The 17,544-nt window shown below is 45.1% G+C and overlaps 1 protein-coding gene across 4 annotated transcripts in view; it reads right to left on the bottom strand.

The window, feature by feature from the left end:
* Nucleotides 1–8,700: 8,700 nt before the first annotated feature.
* Nucleotides 8,701–17,544, bottom strand: part of rbms3 (RNA binding motif, single stranded interacting protein) — a 365,348-nt gene continuing 356,504 nt past the window's right edge. For all 4 annotated transcript variants that reach the window (XM_011480740.4, XM_011480741.4, XM_023959618.2 and 1 more), the window contains one exon: nucleotides 8,701–16,229. In XM_011480740.4, the coding sequence (XP_011479042.1) occupies nucleotides 16,226–16,229 (4 nt within the window). In that variant the 3' untranslated portion in view covers nucleotides 8,701–16,225. The remainder of the gene's footprint in view (nucleotides 16,230–17,544) is intronic.

The following is a 17,544-nucleotide window of genomic DNA, read 5'->3' as shown; positions in this document are numbered from 1 at the left end:
TGAGTTTTATGAATGGTCTTTGTCATAATCTGGTTCAGTCTAAGGAGTTCCAGAAGGCCAGATTATGTGTTTGAAGTGACAGTGGAGAGGAAGACCCTTCTAAATGAAAGCCTTAGTCATGTGGGTTGACCCGGACGGGCGGTGTGGGTTTTTGGGTCGTCCGGGTCCTTGGGTGGTCGTGGAGGGGAGCGGCTGCATCTTCAAGGGAGCACTGGTGTGTCTGCAGTTTCGTTGAGGCTCGTAGGACCACCTTAAGAGACGTCATGAAGATGGAACGTACCATTGTTGGTAAGTGTATCGTGAAGTATTTGTAAGGAAGAATACAGATTTGAACACTCCCTCTCGTTTTTGTTGATGCCTTCTGGTTGTCTTGAGCTGCTCAAATCTGGTTGTGATGACAATAAAAGACTCTCATAGGTAAGGAATAATGCCGGACACTACGACCTGTCGCCCGCAGAAAAAAATTTCCATGAACCATCAGACACGAAGCACCTCATCTGGCATTATTCCATATTCACCGGTTCCCTGATCAGTCTACCACCTTGACATTTCGCGTGTCCCACCTGGGTGTCACGTACCGGTTTGACCATTTTTCACCCGCGGACAGCCCGTATCCACCTGTTTAGAGGAAGCGGTGAGTAAGGATGACCATCGGCCGAGAGCGCCTGGAGTCTGAAAAGACCAAGAAAGAGACAAAGAAAAAGACAAGAATACAGGAACATCTGTAGAAAGACAAACAGGCAGGTTAGTGACTGCAGCAATGTCAAACATAGGTTTTAGCAGGAATCAGATGAGAACAAAGTCCCTGGACGTCTGTTGTGAGACAAAAGAAATACGCCAGACGCTGCACCGATGAACAAAATCGAAACCGTGGAACATCTACTATTGAGCAGAGAAGTTAGACAAACGCTGACCTTAAAACCTGAGAGCCTCCCTGCTTCAGGGATTCATCAGAACCCTCCTCCATGGTTCTGATGAACATCTAGGCTTTTGTGAAGAACATCTCATAGATGAGTCTGACGGGGTTTTTCTCCAACCACTGATCTCAGCCAACTCCCATCAAATGATGAAGGAAGATTCCAGGCGATTGGCAGCCGATCGATCCTGAAGGAACACGATAAGGTTCAGGGGTCGTCCGTGGATGGACAGGTTGGACGAGGAAGGCAGATTCCAGAATCATAAGCATGCTGTCTGGCTGTGGTCGGTTTAGTCATCGACTCTGCATCTCCTGAAAAATGTTCTGGAGTTGACGGTTTGGTTCATGACGAAGAATGAAGAGTTTGAGACCTTCAGAGGACTTTGAGGAGGCACACTTGATTTTTTGTTTCTCAGAGAAACAGAGAAGTTAAACCAGAGGAGGATCCAAAGGCTGCTCAGGCATGGAAACAGGGTGGAGGCCTGTGGGTGGAAACAAAGACCTGTGTGGAACATAAAGACAGGTGAGACACTGGGAGCTGGAGCACATGCAGGAAACAGGAAACGGGAAGCTGCATGAAGGGTTTTGGGAGGAAAACCAAAGATAGATCCAGAAATGAGCCTCACTGTGGTGTCAGCGCTAAAGCGCCAGCAGATGTGTGGAGTTCTGCTCGTCCAGAGGTGATGAAGGACAGACGTAAACACGATCCAGACTGTGAGCAGCTTTGATGCACGTCTCTACCTTCATTTGAAGGTTCACAGACACCAACATCCTTTCTCTGTCTTCCACCGTGGGGCAGAAGGGTTGCAGAAGTGCCACAGCTCCTCTCCAAAGACACCTCCTGGAGATTTGGGCGGTCCCAGGCCTCCAGTGACGTGCGGTGAGGTTAATGGCTGGTGAGGCACTGACGTCATCAGTCAGATTTACAAACATATGAACCATACTGAGTAACTTATTCACCATTTGATTGACAACAGTTAACGTGTTTTGTTTAAAATATCATTTCAACGTGTTTTTTTTTCATATACAAACTGCAGCATAGAATAAAGCACAAACCTTATTATCATCTTTTCTTTACTTGTAAATAAAGTCCATACGCCGCTCCTTCTGAAGAAAATGACTTGCCGCTTGCTATCACTTATTCTATTGTTTTTCAGCGTCATAATCTCAGGGCTCACCGGCGCCCCCTAACATGAGGCACGAGAATGTCTGGCCTCACCCAGCGGCTTTTTTGCCGGCGTTTAGCGCTCAGCACAAGAAACACGTCCCTCACATACAGTTATTTATAAAAACAAACACTGTACATCATATACATCTGCTAAATTGTGTAAACTCAGCTCATATAGTACAAGTGATTGAACCGACATACAGAGAGACAGCAGTATCGTCTGACTGCATTGGTATTGCGCAATCCAAGGTGAGGCTCAGCGGGCTGGTGCCTCATCGCACGTCACTTATTAGTGTCTGAACGGCAAATGCGGAAATTCAGCGATTTTGAAAAGAAAAAACACCCAAAAATGGTACATTTAAATGAAAAATGACTGCAAAGCACAAATTACTGATTAAATATAATAACTGAATTTATTTTTTCTCTTTTCTCCCATAATGACAGGTGAGGCTGTGCCTCACCTGCCTCTCCTGACTGCACGTCACTGCAGGCCTCCATTATGGCCTGAGCCTCTTTGGGACCCGATCTGTCTCTGAAACTGTCCTGTTGTTCATTTATTCTGTAAAAATCACCTAAAAAAGTGAGTAAAGAGACTTGAGTACGAACCAGGCAGATCAGGAGCAGAGCTGCTCATTTTTCCACCTGTAAAACACATTTCAGGCCAGAGGTCACATCTGGAGGTGCGGGGCGACGGTCGCTCCGTTCCATGACGTCCCTCCGGACCTACAGTCTGTCTCCTGGTGCCTGGGTGGTCTCCTGTTCCCCCCACAGGGATGTTTTTCCACCTGCACCCCGCCGTGGATCACTTCACGCAGTCTGGAGGGGACAGCAGGTGTCTGCAGGCTGCAGTAGCAGTTTTTCCTTTTCTCTGTGGAAACTTTTTATTTTCCTGAGGTTCTTTCTGACGGTGGAGCACGGACTCACGCAGACTTTTGCTGCTTCTTCTTACTTTTAGTTGCCGTTGCTTCACTAGCTATCATTGTGGTTAAGATGTCTCTGTTCCCCTTTTTTTCTCTTCATTCAGTTTACAGTTTATATTTGAACACTTGTACATACTGTTTGTTTGTTTTTTTGAATTTTATTGTATTACACTGTTTTTTACTATTTTTCTTTCCCTTCCTTGCTGTACTTGCACTGATGGCGATGCTTAAATCTCATTGTACTATGCACAATGACAATAAAGCAAATCTAATCTAATCTAATCTAATCTAATCTAATCTAATCTAATCTAATCTAATCTAAACGAATCTAATCTAATCTAATCTAATCTATTCTAATCTAATCTAATCTAATCTATTCTAATCTAATCTAATCTAATCTAATCTAATCTTGTGCAGACAGATTCATCTTAGATTAACGCCTGAATAAAAAGAAGTCAGACCACGTGAAAAAGTTACTACAATCCTTAAAAAGTTCCTTCAAATGTGTTTGTTTCTGTTGTAGAGTTGAAGTAAAGTATTTTTTTGGTTTCTGTTTAGAGTCCATTATGGACCAAACCACTGGGAACAGATCCAAGAAAAATCCGGACTAAAAGTCAGCTCGTTTTTAAAGCCCATTCTCATAAATGCACAGATAGAACTGGCCAGAAGGAACAAACACTCCCCCCCCCCCCCCCATTAGGGAAATAAGTCTGTGGAGGAAAGTTCAGGAATGTTTTAGTGGTGATTCTCCCAGAATGGCGGGAGGTCTGCCGTCAGCCCCCCCTCCAATTTACCTAGAAAAGCCAGAGGACGGACGAATGTAATGTTTACGTCTTTACTCCAAAATAACCCGAGTTGTTTTTTTTTAGCCAAACTCCGAGGTTAAGAAAACTTTCTGGTGGATTATTTTAACTCGGGGGGTGGGGGGGGGGGGGGGGGGGGGATGTAAACTGACTTTTAACAAACAACAACAGATCTTTGCTTTGCCCTCACAGGCCGAACGAAAACTCCTGCAACACAATCGCAGTGATGCATTATGGGAATACTGACATGCGTTTCGGTATGAATGAGTGATCTGCTAATAAGGGGGGGTCTATTGGGGGGGGGGACATGCTTGTTTTTTTATTTGTTGATCTACAGGCTTGAGCAGAACATCTGGCACAGACTTTCCCAGCATGCCTCTCGATGGACCCGATTTCTCCAGGCGGCCGCGTGGATCTGAAGTCGGCGTGTTAATGGAGGGGGGGGGGGGTCTGGACGAAGGGTGTCAACATGACAAGAGATCAATGCTGTAAACAAGCAGCTGATTAAAACACTATAGGTGAATGAAGCATGGACCGAATGGCCGTCCAGAACGTGTCACGAGGGCAGATTTTTCTAAACATCACAAGACATTTATGGACATCCACCTCTGAAAAGGAGCACGGATGCTGATGGAGATGCGCCTCCTGCTGGGAGGTCGATGGAACTGCGGGAAAAATTGAAATGAAGAATATTTGTCACTTTTAGATCTTTCTTTTTGTAACAATTCCTTCTTAAATAAATATTTTCACGTATCAATTTAAATTCTGTGAAAAAATCCTTGAAAAAGTTGCTAAAGTACTTTATGGGGTCAGGAGGTCATGAAGGCCCCAACTAAACAGCCAAACTAAAGTCAGGATCTGAAAGCTGCATCTCAGGGGTCCGTGTAACGTTTACAACAAACAAACAGCGGTTGGGACTAATTACTGCTGCCTGTTTTCCACATGATATCAATTTTACACTTAATGAAGACTTTAAAACCACGAGCGTTCTCCAGAGCCCCCCCCCCCCCGTCTCTCTTTGTTTTAACCCTAAATGTGATGATTTCACAGTCAGGATGCTGCAGCAGTGAGATGTCATCCGACTCCCTTCATGCCGTTCCAAACGCTCACCATCCAAACTATTTGTACTGCAAAGCAGGCAGATGTCATCGACGTGTCGGAGCCCCTTCCCGTCTTTGTGTGCGCTCGGCAGATGGCACCGACTTGATGGAAAAGGCTGATTCTGCTGCTGAGTTTGCCCCAGTGGAGGCGTCCTTGATCCAGATCCAGCGTGTTGATGTGCCTGCTGCTGCAGGTGGTGGGGGGGGGGGGGGGGGGGGTAAAATGCACACCCCCAGATAACATCTGCGCTGGTATGCTGCACCCTTGTGGCGCTCAGCTGCTACATCTCTGTAAACCCAGATAAGGAGAAAGCTCGGCTCCAAGAGGGGGAGATTGAATCTGCGGCGTCTCGCTCCATAATGGACCCCCCCCCGCTTGTTTTCAGCTTCAGCAGCCATGAACCGGGAAGCTGAACAAATGAGGGCCACATGCGGGAGCCCCCATACCTTTTTATGTAAACCGCGCTCCAAATGATTATGCAATTTGCACTTCAGTATCATAACGTTTTTATAGTTAAACTCATGAATAGTGTACAAGTTGTGTTTCTTTGGCGTAGTTTGGCCAACTTATGTGGGATTTAAAAAAAAGAAGTGTTGGCACATAAATCCAAGAAGACCTTTTCGGCTGCAGACCTCAGTGTCAAGAACTCGAAGTACTTTCAACTGCTAAAAAAAAAAAACTTTCTTCACTTACGGTTTTTCCCGTTTTAAGCTTTCATGAAAGTTGCTTTCACAATTCTGAGCACTCCTGGGTTCAGGTTATGTTATGGCCACAAATACAACTGTCACTGTGCGATGGGGAGGCACCGGCAGAATCTTTAAGATCAGCCGCCGCCACCTGATGCAGTCAGGAATCGATGGCGTGGTCATGAATCAGGGGGAGGCACCGGCAGAATCTTTAAGATCAGCCGCCGCCACCTGATGCAGTCAGGAATCGATGGCGTGGTCATGAATCGATGGCGTGGTCATGAATCGATGGCGTGGTCATGAATCCAGGCGGCGGTCAGTCAGGTGGTGATGGCGGGACGATTCCGGGCGGTGGCAGCTGGGATCAGCTCTGATTGGACGATTTTTAAATGTCTCCAGACGGCGGCCGTCCATATCAACTACCACCGGCTGCCAGCTATCCTGTAGCCCGGGAGGTAAATAAAAAAGCGGTCCAATCTGCTCCTTTGGTCCTTCTCAACTCAGATTCTGCTTCTTCGGCCTTTTTTTACGTGTTGCTCTTCTTCTAGTGTGGAAAGTACAATGTTCTGTCTTCTTCGTATTCGTATCAGCGTCAACAGCCTTGTTGAGTTCCCGCGCTGCTACCGTCTAATTTCAGTAGACGATGGCAGCCCGGGGCAGGGGGGGTGGCAGTCTGAGATCATCACCATCAGATTCCATCAATCAATTATCGTGCATCGATCCGCCTGTCACTGGACTGCCTTCACGCCACCTCCAAATGTGACTGGGGGGTTACCGAGCGATGTCAAAAAACTGTCCAGGCGCCGTAAAATTATAACTTTTTCTTAAAACCTCTGTGGCCGCCGTGGCGTGAAAAATGCCTCCCGATTACAAATGCCACCATGCGGCTACTTGCCATACTTGCATTTGGGTCGCAGCGCGGTGGCATTTTGGTGTATGTGACCCCGTGGCTTCAGGGTGGGGGGCAGTTCACATCCAAGCAGCAGCTCTGGGAGGTTGTTCTGGTACGCTGCAGAGAAATGAAAAGAACACACCCCCTTTCTCACAGGGTGTCTGTGTTCAAATGTAACATGACCCATTATGATGAGTTTAAATAGCTTTTGGTTGAAGTTAAAATTCAACAAAATGACCATTTTTCACCCACAGAATCTTTCAAAACTCTGTCATGTTGAACAGTGCATTTTAGGTTTTTATTACGTTCACATCGCCCTCAAAAACGTGCGTTCAAGTACCCACTTCCAATGACAAGTCTATGTAAACGTGCGTTTGGGGCTTCCAAACTCTTCCGTTCCCGCGTGTCTATGCAGGGTTTTATGGCCTTTCCGGTCTCTAAATACAAAAGATGCAGCCATTAAAAATTGGCTTCAAATTAAAACTTTGACCAATCAGGGAATTGGATTTAGGAGTGATGTATGGATGACCATCCATCCATCCATCCATCCATCCATCCATCCATCCATCCATCTTCCTCCAATTATCCGGGACTGGGTCGGGGGGGCAGCAGTCTAAGCAAAGATGCCCAGGCTTCCCTCACCCCGGCCACTTCCTCCAGCTCCTCTGGGGGGGGGGACCCCGAGGCTTTTCCAGGCCAGCCGAGAGACGTAGTCTCTCCAGCGTGTCCTGGATCTTCCCCGGGGCATCCGCCCAGTGGGACATGCCCGGAACACCTCCCCAGGGTGGCGTCCAGGAAGATTCCGGACTAGATGCCCGAGCCACCTCAACCTGCTCCTTTCGTGTATGGATGACGTTCCTTTGAATTCACGGAAATAGCAACTGGTTTTAAATGGATCGTGGATGAGAAATTAATAGTTCCTGTTTGCTCCCGGACGGAATTTTAAGACTTTTAAGTCTTTCATTTATCAGAATGAAGCTGTGAAAGAAAAAGCCTGGAACAAATTCACCAGATTTACACGGCTTCCACATTTCACACCAAGACTCTTTCAACTTCAGGTGGCCGGCATGTGCTAGTAAACAGTAGAAAAAGAAGAAGAAGAAGCCCCTCCCTGCCAGTCCAATGTGAAACCCATCCATATAAATACGTTAGTGGTTATATAATGATGCAGATGAGAAAAGGGAGGTGATACGTTTGTTAGCCTCAATAAATTACACTTTAACATTTGTCTTAATCAAATGTAGCTGAAATTATTGTTGCATTAGGAGGTAAAAATGCAGTGAAAATGTTTTTTCTTTTTAATTATTATTCTGGGACTGAGTCTGAATGAAATAATGTCTCAACCTTCTAGAAAACAGAAACGGTGGCTTTGTCTTTGAAATCCTGGGATCGATTTTGCTCTGCCGTCACGTCCTTTAATCGCTTGAAATAAGTTTTACGGATTCATATGTACCAGATTGAACTAAAAAAACCTCTAATGGCAGAGGACGTCATCACTTTGTGTCACATGTCGCACCTTCAGGGGTGATTCCCTTCCGATGGCCTTGCGACCGATGCGACCCCAGCGATTAATAACAGCTGTTAAGTCCAAACCGGCTCTCAGGCTCTTGAAAATCCCAGAAACGTCCTCTGCATAATCGTTTGGAATGCGGCGTGAATGCATCTCTGCTGTATCTCCACAGAGACAAAGAGGCTGCGTTTGTCATTCGGCTCACCGGTCACCTCCGTCCCCGTGATCCGTCTCAGGCTGCAGCATCGACGGGCGTCCCGGCACGGCGCTGACAAGGACGACAATTGATTGGGCCTAAATAGGAGCGAAGAGGAAGATTGATTCCCATTGATCCACTTGTTCCTGCGGCAGACTCCTCGTCTTTGATTATGACCACTTTATGCCCAATCAAGTGCATGTGAGCGCTGTGTGTGGCGCGTGTGTGTGGCGTGTGAGGGGGTCCCATTGAGATGCATTAGCTCCATTTGCAGGGACTGTAATTATGAGAGGATGTGGGGGCCCCCAAGGTCACCGCGCAGCAGGTGCCACCAGCCTGGATGGTAATAACAGGCTCCTCCTGCCTCCCTCTGCAATTTAGTCATATAGATAATGGTGGGGGGTGGAGGAACGCTCAGCGGATTTCAGCACAGACCTTTCTGGAATGATAATCTCTTGATGGGATCCGGCAGTCGCTCAGGAGGGAAAAGATAACGGCACTGCCGGCGGATTTTTCCAGATTTTTTTATTGAAAGCTTCATCAGAGAGAAAAACAAAAAAAACAAAAACAAAACAACAACTAAAAAAAACCCAAGTCGAATCCTAACATCCACACATGTACATATAGTTTTTCAAAGATCTCACACACTGAGGAGCGTGTGCGAGGCGGGACCACGTCGTCCTCGGCGCTGAAAGCAAGTAAAAAATAAACACACACAAAAAAAAGAACCGCTCTGCTGTCTTAATAAATAGTTCCTCTTTTTATCTGGTAAATGAGCCCCCCCAGCGCTGCACCCGCCACCCTGCAACCACTCGGTGGCCTTTTTCCTGGCGGTTGATCAGAATCTGTGTTTGTCAGGGAGACGTTTGAACTCCAGGAGAGCCGCGGCTGTGTGGCCAATCGATGGCTCTCATCACAGGGGGACCAAAGCATCAATTAAAAGCCCAGGGCCCGGTTTGTGGGGGGGAGTGGAGGGCAATTTCCCCCCGCTGCGTTCTGCGTGAGCGTTGGAAAGTGCGATGAGTTATTGAGCCACAGCCCCCACCCCACCCCCCCACCCTCTGCAGTGGGAGACATTCTGCAAGAGTAACTCTGAACAACTGGTTTGCAAACAAACGACAATCAGTGTGGAATGGTTCTGAGTCCATTCAGAGGAGGAACCGGAAAGATCCTCACAGCTATCCAGGATGACATGGACTGCGCCGGATCAGCGCGGTTTTGACACTGAGGTGGCAGTGGTTCTGGAAAAATGGAGGCGGAAGGACGGATTTTTTATTTTTTTACTGACAGGCAGTGGAAAAAAAGCACCTTGCCTTAAGAGAAAGACGGATGGATGGAAGTCTGGAGATGAATGAAAAACTGAACGAAAGTAGAAATGAATCCTTTTCGCCTGTTTTGGTGCATCAAATTGAAGATCAAATCCTTTTTTTTTAAAGACCCACTCCGATGAAAATGGTGTTCTCGTGACATTTTTCTGATGATAGAAGACATCAAAAATCAATCAGTGGGATTTAGGAGTGGACAAAAAATGCTGTTGGAAAAAGATTCTATTAGAGCCACAACTCCGATTTTTAATGAACTCCTGCTGCTCTGCAGAAACTAGAAAATGACAAAAAAAAAGAAGAAACGGGATAATCCTAATGGGAACGCTTTGAAAACAGATCAAAAATTGATCGGAGTGGAACTTCAAGCAAATTGAGGTCTTAAAGTATGATTGCATAAACTTTACTGCAACAGGACGCCATTCAGCCCTGAAACCTTCTGCCTTCTCCTTCAAACCGATCTAAACTAGATCAGGATTCCCCTCACCTGTCAGGTGATTTGGTTGGAGGCAGGGTAAGAAAGTGTCACCAGCTCATCAAAGCAGATTCAGAGGTACAGATGCTAAAGGAGGGACGGATGAGATCGATGGCGCCCAGGACGTGGCGAGCCGCGACCAGCAGCTGCGCTCAAACCTGACGGACTGCGGCTGCGACAGCAGCAAGTGAGAAGAAGAACGGCGGCCTGGATCGTGATGGATCACACTTGTCGCCATCTTCAATTCTGTATCGAGAAGATGTCGGCGTACGAACTGCAGACGAGGACGGCGTTTGCCCAGCAACAAGCGCTAATGACCGGCCTCTCCTCCTCCTCCTCCTCTCCTGCCCTTCCTCTCCCGGTAAAGCCGACTCCTGCTTTGTGCTGACGCAGGCGCCGACTGATTTCTGCCTCCGCTTCCTTAGGATTGCAGACGTGCCGTCTGCAGAATTCCAAGAGGCATTTTTATACCTACAAAGTACATCATGCCGTTGTGCTATTAGGAAAAAGCCATTTCTGCTTGTCGGGTACCAATTGGTGTAAAACATCCATCACAAACATCCGCCCCAATGTCTCTCTTTACTGAAAAGTAACAAGGCAGAGCGGATGTTGTTGGTTGTGCAGCTTTTCCTCCAATCACTCTGTACCGTAACATCCTTTTGACTGAGTTTTTGGCCACGTGTTGGATGTTCTGCTCTGAAACAGCAGCAGAAAGTCTCAAAAACTAAGTTTTTACAAAAAAAAAGATCTTCTCAGTAATTCAATAATGCAGACAGACGACCAAAAACGTGTTCAGTCTGGGTGTAGCAGCTCTGGTCTCCCATTAGACTTCCAGAGAAACGTCCAGAAAGAAGACCACAGTCGCCAAAAGGCCGGTTCGCCGGCAGATGAAAGCTTTGAGAGGAGACACAGCAGACGCTATTGGCAGGCAGATTCAATTCAAGAAGGAGAGCTGGATGGTCTTTAGATGGTCTGGAGTGACGGTAGACGCGACCTCTGACCTTTAGGAGTCGATGGAAGACAGACTCTTCAGCAGGTAAAGTAGCTTCATTCACGTCTTTCTGTTTGTCATCAATTGAACTGAAGAAATTCAGAGACAAATAGTTTCTGCAAAGAAATCAGTGGAAAGACTTTTTAGCAGCAGTGAGCAGATTTACTCCGTAAAATTGACATCAGGACGTTTTGAAGCTTCTCTAAAAGAACGGATACGTGCACATCGAACATCCCATTGTATAGACAGAACATTCCAATGTCCTTTAGCTGATATCACACAATGACACGTTGGGTTAAGATGTTTCTCCTTCAACAGCTGATATTTTGCAGATTTATTTTGGAGTTTCATGTCTGCGCGGTCGTGGTTCCCTGCGGACGAATTGGTCGCCACATTTGCTACGACGGGTGGTACGCCTGCCTGCAACACACCGGCAGAAGATCTGATCGTCTAACATCATGTGAGTAGGTTTCTGAAATCTATCACATAAAGAGCCAAAACCTTCGCCCAACAGCCCACAGGAAATTTGAAGATCGTAGACCCCTCAATGAACCTGAAGATGCTGCAGTAGTTCGCAGCAGGCAACAGGTTGGAGTGAACACTTATACAACTTTACATGGAGCCTGACTGTTAGAAAGGAGGAAGTTAAACAATCAGAGGGTAGTTTTTGTGCGATATGTTTGCGTCTCATGTGCACACCCTGTGCATACACGTGGACGCCGTACGACAGGGGTACCCGAACGTCGTAGCTGCGCGTAACTGTCACTATTCTCACCAATACTTCATGATACACAATGTTTGACTATACACGACAATGGTACGTTCCATTTCCATGATGTCCCTTAAGGTGGCCGTATGAACCTCAAAGGAACTGAGTTACATTCAAACCGGCCTCGGCAAACGCGCGTTCAAACGACCACATTCAAGGAAACGTCTATGTCTCTTGCGTTCTCTACGAATGTACGCCCAGCTATTGAACGTGCATTAAAAGTTAAACCAGTTGAACTTTGACCAATCAGGGACTCGGATTTGGTAGTGACGTCTGCTTAGTGTCCTTTCAAAACACAGAAGTACCAATCATTTAAAAACTGATCGAAAAGGAGAAATAAATAATTGTGGTTTGTTTTCCGTTCGAAATTCTATGACACCAAGGCCAAATGCGAATTCTTCCCCTACCCCTACTGCTTCTTCCTACCCCTTTAATTGTTGAGGCATTTGGAGGCGTAGGGTTGTCCGAAAAAGTTTTTTAAAGGTTTTTTTTTCTGTGGATGCCGAACCAAACCGTTTGCTAAAAGCTTCACATGCCTGGTGTGTTTGTGACATTAGACACACCGGCACTCCTCTACAGATGTGGCCGCTCCACGGGCCCGGACCACCCCAAACCCCACAGCGCCTGTTCAGGTGAAAGGGCATTAAACATGGACCTTCTGATGATCCCATTTCCAAACAGCGGATTTCTCCGGGTTATCCGATCTCGTGCTCATGAAAGGCTCCATGTGCTTTTTTCAGGGACAGAAGGTTACCGTGGAATCTTTTAAAAGCTTTTGTTAAAAGGCACTCAATGTTTGACTATTTTGTGCCCCCCACCACCACACCGCTCACTTGCAGTTGTCAGCAAACAGAGAACTCCCTCAGTTCAGGAGAAAGGGGGCTTTTGAGCGACACCGGAGTGGATCCCGCTGCCCCAGAGGGAGACAAATTGGGCCCGTCAAGCCTCATTACCAGACAGACTTCAATTGGTTTGTGGTTCTGCATCTCCAGCATCCAATGAAGAGGAGAAACCTCGGAGGGAGGGGGCAAGGGGGGGGGGCAGCGAAAGGAGCACGGCTGAGGTACAGCACACTAATGGTGTTTTTGGAGCAGAGCGAGCGGCTGAAGAGGCTGCAGGCACTTTCCTTAGGGACGGTCCTCAGATGCCAAGTCACAGAGAAAAAAGGCCGAGATCAGAGGAGACCAGGTTGTTTGTGCAAGCCTGCTGAGATAATGAGGGGTGTAAGTGACACGTTGACTGCCATCAACGTCTTATTATGGCTGCTGAGGAGCCCACTTAGCTCCCACAGGTGCACTGAACTTTTACAAGGCAAACAATCAGGGAGGTGTTAGGGACGATGGCTCTCTTTTTGGCTTTAAACACGCCCCTGCGATGCCTTGTTAGTGTCACGGTGATGGCAGGAAGTGATGTCATCTCACTCTGCAGAGAAGGTGCTGAGCGGAGAAGCTGCCTGGTTTCCAGGTGCCCACTTTGTGAGCTTAACAATCAGCTTCCGACGGCTGCCGTCAACATCACAGCGGCCAAAGTCAAGAGGTTATCGGTCCGGGAGGTTTGAAGAAAATAGTGTTTTCTTTATCGGATCGCTGGAAGCAGAGATACCAGCTGAGCGTTCTAGATTAGAGGAACAGAAATGGGGCCGTCATCGGGCGTTCCTTAGGAAAATAGAGCCGTCAGCTTTACGTGTCACATTTCCATCAGGGAGCTTCAAGGATGCGACGAGGGATCCGCCTTTCCCACATGGCTCTGATTAAAAAACCATCTGTTGGATTCCAAGAGTCAAACTTTAGGCAGAAAAAAAAATGTGACAGAAAAAAAGCCCAACATGATCACTGGGATCCATGTGGTTTGGTCTCGAACAACTTGTGCTCTTTGTACTCCGATAAAAGTGAGCTAAAGTGTGAAAAGTTTTGTTCGTGGTGATTCACTTGAGCTTAAAATAAAAGTCAGTAAAAAGCAAAGTTGAGAATTTTTACCTCCTTAAACAAAAACGTTCCTCCTAAAGGAGAAGCTGCTGCTTTTTGTGTCAAATTGAATAATTGAAAGAATTTCTTTTTGTTGCGAACAAAGCATCAGAAATGAATCTGAAGACACAATTGTGCAGCAAAGTTCTTAGGATGATTAAATTCTGTTTTCATACATGTTTCTGGGCTCATGGATGCATTATCAGGAAGCTATGAGGCGCCGTAAAGTTTATGCAATCATTGCAAATGTAATTGTTTGCATTTCTTTAAAGACCCACTCCGATGAAAATGGTGACGTTTTTCTTGTGGCATTTTTCTGATGATAATAGGGTTAAGGTTAAAATTGCGTTCGAGTATTTTCTTTCCTTCAAATTGTTGTAAATCAGGAGCAGATGAAAAAAAGCATCAATTTGTGATGTAAAAAATATGATGGGCGGAGCCACAAGCTCCCTGCTCCGCCCCTTGCTGATGCATCCTGCTTGCAGACAAATAGATCTATGTCTTTGTTTTGCTCGCCATTTTTGTTGCACTGCTAACGTTTGGCTAGCAAGAGAGCTCGTAAACAGATGGAAGATGGGAAGGGGGGACGGGCTTACTCCGCACTAACAGTCCCGCACACATCTCAGAGGTATATTTCTAATAAACTCCTTTGGATTTTGGCTAAAAACAACATCATCATCAGTAAAAGACTGATTCAGAAAATAGAGCAGAAGATGATCGGAGTGGGACTTTAAGCGGCAAATGTTGCGGGGATCAGAGAAAACACCAAAAATAACAAAAAAAAACATTCTCTTTCTGAGAAAACCGTCAGAAAACCGAGACAGAAATCTCAGAGAGGCGTGACATGATGAGTGTTGGACGCCGGAGCGGATCATGCGACATTCCTGTGTCTGATTCCTAAAGGTTTTTTCCCTGCGTGATTTTTTAAATAGAGGCGGAGTTCCTGCAGGAAGCGTGGAAGCATCACAGACGAGACGAACAGAAGGAGACAAGGATGAGGTCCAGAGGAAGTAGTGCTAAAATACTGTCCTAAAAGTGGCACCAGTTTGAACTGCGGCGTGTTTTTATGCGCATGAAAAAAGGAGGAGAGGGAGTGGTCCGGCCAACGAGGTCCAAAAAAAAAAAACAACGGCAACAACGACATCAACAACGACATCCACAACAACATCACAGGAAAATGAAAAGAAAAATAAAAACTGGTTCAGAGTGTCTCTTCATCTTTGGTATAAAAATGGCCGTCTGTGGGCTGCATTTGATCCACAACTACAGAAATTGTCAACAATTTCTTCTATTGCTTTTGCACTGATTGGTTGAAACCATAAGCTCCTACAGAAACTACTGTTTTTTTTTAATTTTTTATTTCACTGCCAGGATTTTTGTGTCAATTTTTTCCTTTTTATGTCTTTTTTTTTGTCGTTTTCTTTCTTTTGCGGTGTGACGAGCAAAGCGGACTAAAAAGCTCATTAAAAAAGGTGGCAGATAAAAAGCACTAATGTCCTCGACAGCAACTTTGCCAAGTCAAATAATAACGATAATAAAAAAAAAAAAAAAAGAAGAAGAAGACTGCATCCACAGTTCGTCTGCGGATTTTTTTTCCTCTTTGTGAAAAATCTCTTCAATGCTTTAGCCCCTCCCACCCCACTTAAGTCTTTTTTTTCCCACAACAGACATTTTTTTTTTTTACTTCTGACATTTAGTTACCTCTGACATAATATTTATCAAAGTTTTCTTCTAATGAAGAAAAGGAAAACAAGTTTTTATCTCTATTAAATCTGTACAGCTTATGTGATAGATTCTGTTTTTCCTCTTTAGAGCAACTCATTCAAAATCTTGGATCCGAACGCTCCAAGAGACGGTTTGCTTTCCCAACGACCCCCCCACACACACAACGAGACGTCAGACTTTTCAAAGTAAAAGTTTCTGCCGCCCTTCAAAATTAAGGCCATGAAGATTCAAGAAAAGAAAAGGAACTTTTTTTTTTGAATACATCTAGAAAACTAAGTTTGAACACTAGAACATAAAAAAAGACTGTAAAGAAACTGTAGCTTAATATCTGAGGAAGACAATCTCTGTGTATCTCAAACTTGACTCCCCTTTTTCTAATTAAAAAATAAACTTCATCATCTACCTCCGCAACCACCTTTTTTCTCGGATTTTTGCTGTTTTTTTTTGTTTTGTTTTTTGTCTTTTCTTTTAATCGGATGAGAATTTTTCTTTGAGAAACTTTTCAAGCTTCAGCCCAGCCCTTTAGCCAGGTTCCCAGACGTCTTTGCACCGAGCCCAACAAGTTCCCCTCATCCCCCTCCGTCCGTCAGGACTGCACCTCCTTTTTCTTCTTCTTCTTGTGGGCCAGGTGGGAAATGAAAAAAAGTGTCTTTTTTATGTGGTTTTTGTGTTTTTTGGTGCCTGGGCAATCTGGAAGCAATCTCTTTCTTTTTCCCCTCACATTCACAGTGCAGCCACCTTCTGTGTCAAGGCAACGCTGTCACAGGAACCCTCGCTCCGGCCGTCGCTATCTGATGGAAGAGCAGAAGGACAAAAACGGGTTTGAACGTGAAAACGCGCACAGCTTCAGTGCAAAACGATAGAAAACTGTCAGAAGTCAGGGCTCTGTCTCTTTCTCTGGTCACCGTCTCCAGAGTTCTAACCACACTTCCTGGATGCGGCACACCTGACTCTTATTCATTCAACGAACCACAGCATACTTAAGCTCTGCACTGAGCTCAGCTCAGTGTGAAGTATTATTTGTGCCACTGTGCCTTCATCACCGAGCGTTATTCTGTCTGCTGACTCTGATTGTCTGCTGCCTGCCCTGACCCTCGCCTGGATTTTGACCAACCTGTCTCCCCTCTGATGCCTGCCTGACCCTGATTAAGCTTTGTGGACCTGAGCTAATAAACCTGCTGCATTTGGATCCAGCCGTCTGCCTGTTCTTGTGACAAAAACGATATTGTCCAAGAGTATTTAAGGATTTTGATAATAGTTCAGTTTTAATTTGAAAAGCCGGATTAGTCGGATTAGCCGGATCTGTGCTGCTCAAAGAAAACCTAACTGCATAAATACTTTTAAATTAATTTATTGGAAAAAAAGTCAAATGTTAAATCTTATGTAAGTTTCACCAACAAATAAACATTATTATAATCAAAACTTTGACAGTTTATTACAACCTTTTAGATCCATTTTTATCCTTTGACCTCCTGTTTATTTTTTCAAAAACATGCTTTTATTTTCTTGTCTTTTATCTTGTGTGAATCAGATAACTCAACTTTATTGGGAGGAATAATCATGGTTTATTTTTGAGTAAGTGATAAATACATGAATTTATGTTTAACAGTCAGAGGTCGTTTCATACAAACTAGGCTGGATTTTGGGGTCAAATCCTCTTTAAAGTGAATGAAAAGCCAATTACAAACTTGAAGGAAATATTGAATATTTGAAAATCCAAATTGTAAATTTAGAAAAATATTTTTTAAACTTCAAAGAAATGTTGAAAATTTGATTTCAGATAAGGGAAACTTGAATTAAAAAAACTGGCAAACAACAGTGACGATTAGTGCTGTCATGCAATTTAATTATTGTGTGATTATTTAATGTAATTACCTGTAATTAATGAATCTAATCCATCCAGTTTTTTATTTTATTTTTATCCTAATCATACTGTAAAAGGTCTCATTTTCAGATATCTTCATTTAAACGGTAACAGGACAGTTGGAGGCGAACTTTGCTCTCAGCCCCGATTAGAAAAATGCAAAAAAAGGGGCGGGGCTAGAGGAGGCAGGCAGAGTGGGAGAGGTTTTTTTACTGGACCTGCAGAATCCGAAATTACGTGGG

The sequence above is a fragment of the Oryzias latipes genome, chromosome 11, assembly GCF_053564925.1.
Source record: "Oryzias latipes strain Hd-rR chromosome 11, Olatipes_Hd-rR_3.1".
Lineage (NCBI taxonomy): Eukaryota > Metazoa > Chordata > Actinopteri > Beloniformes > Adrianichthyidae > Oryzias > Oryzias latipes.
The sequence above is the reverse complement of the archived record's forward strand: the minus strand, read 5'-3'. Positions and strand labels throughout refer to the sequence as shown.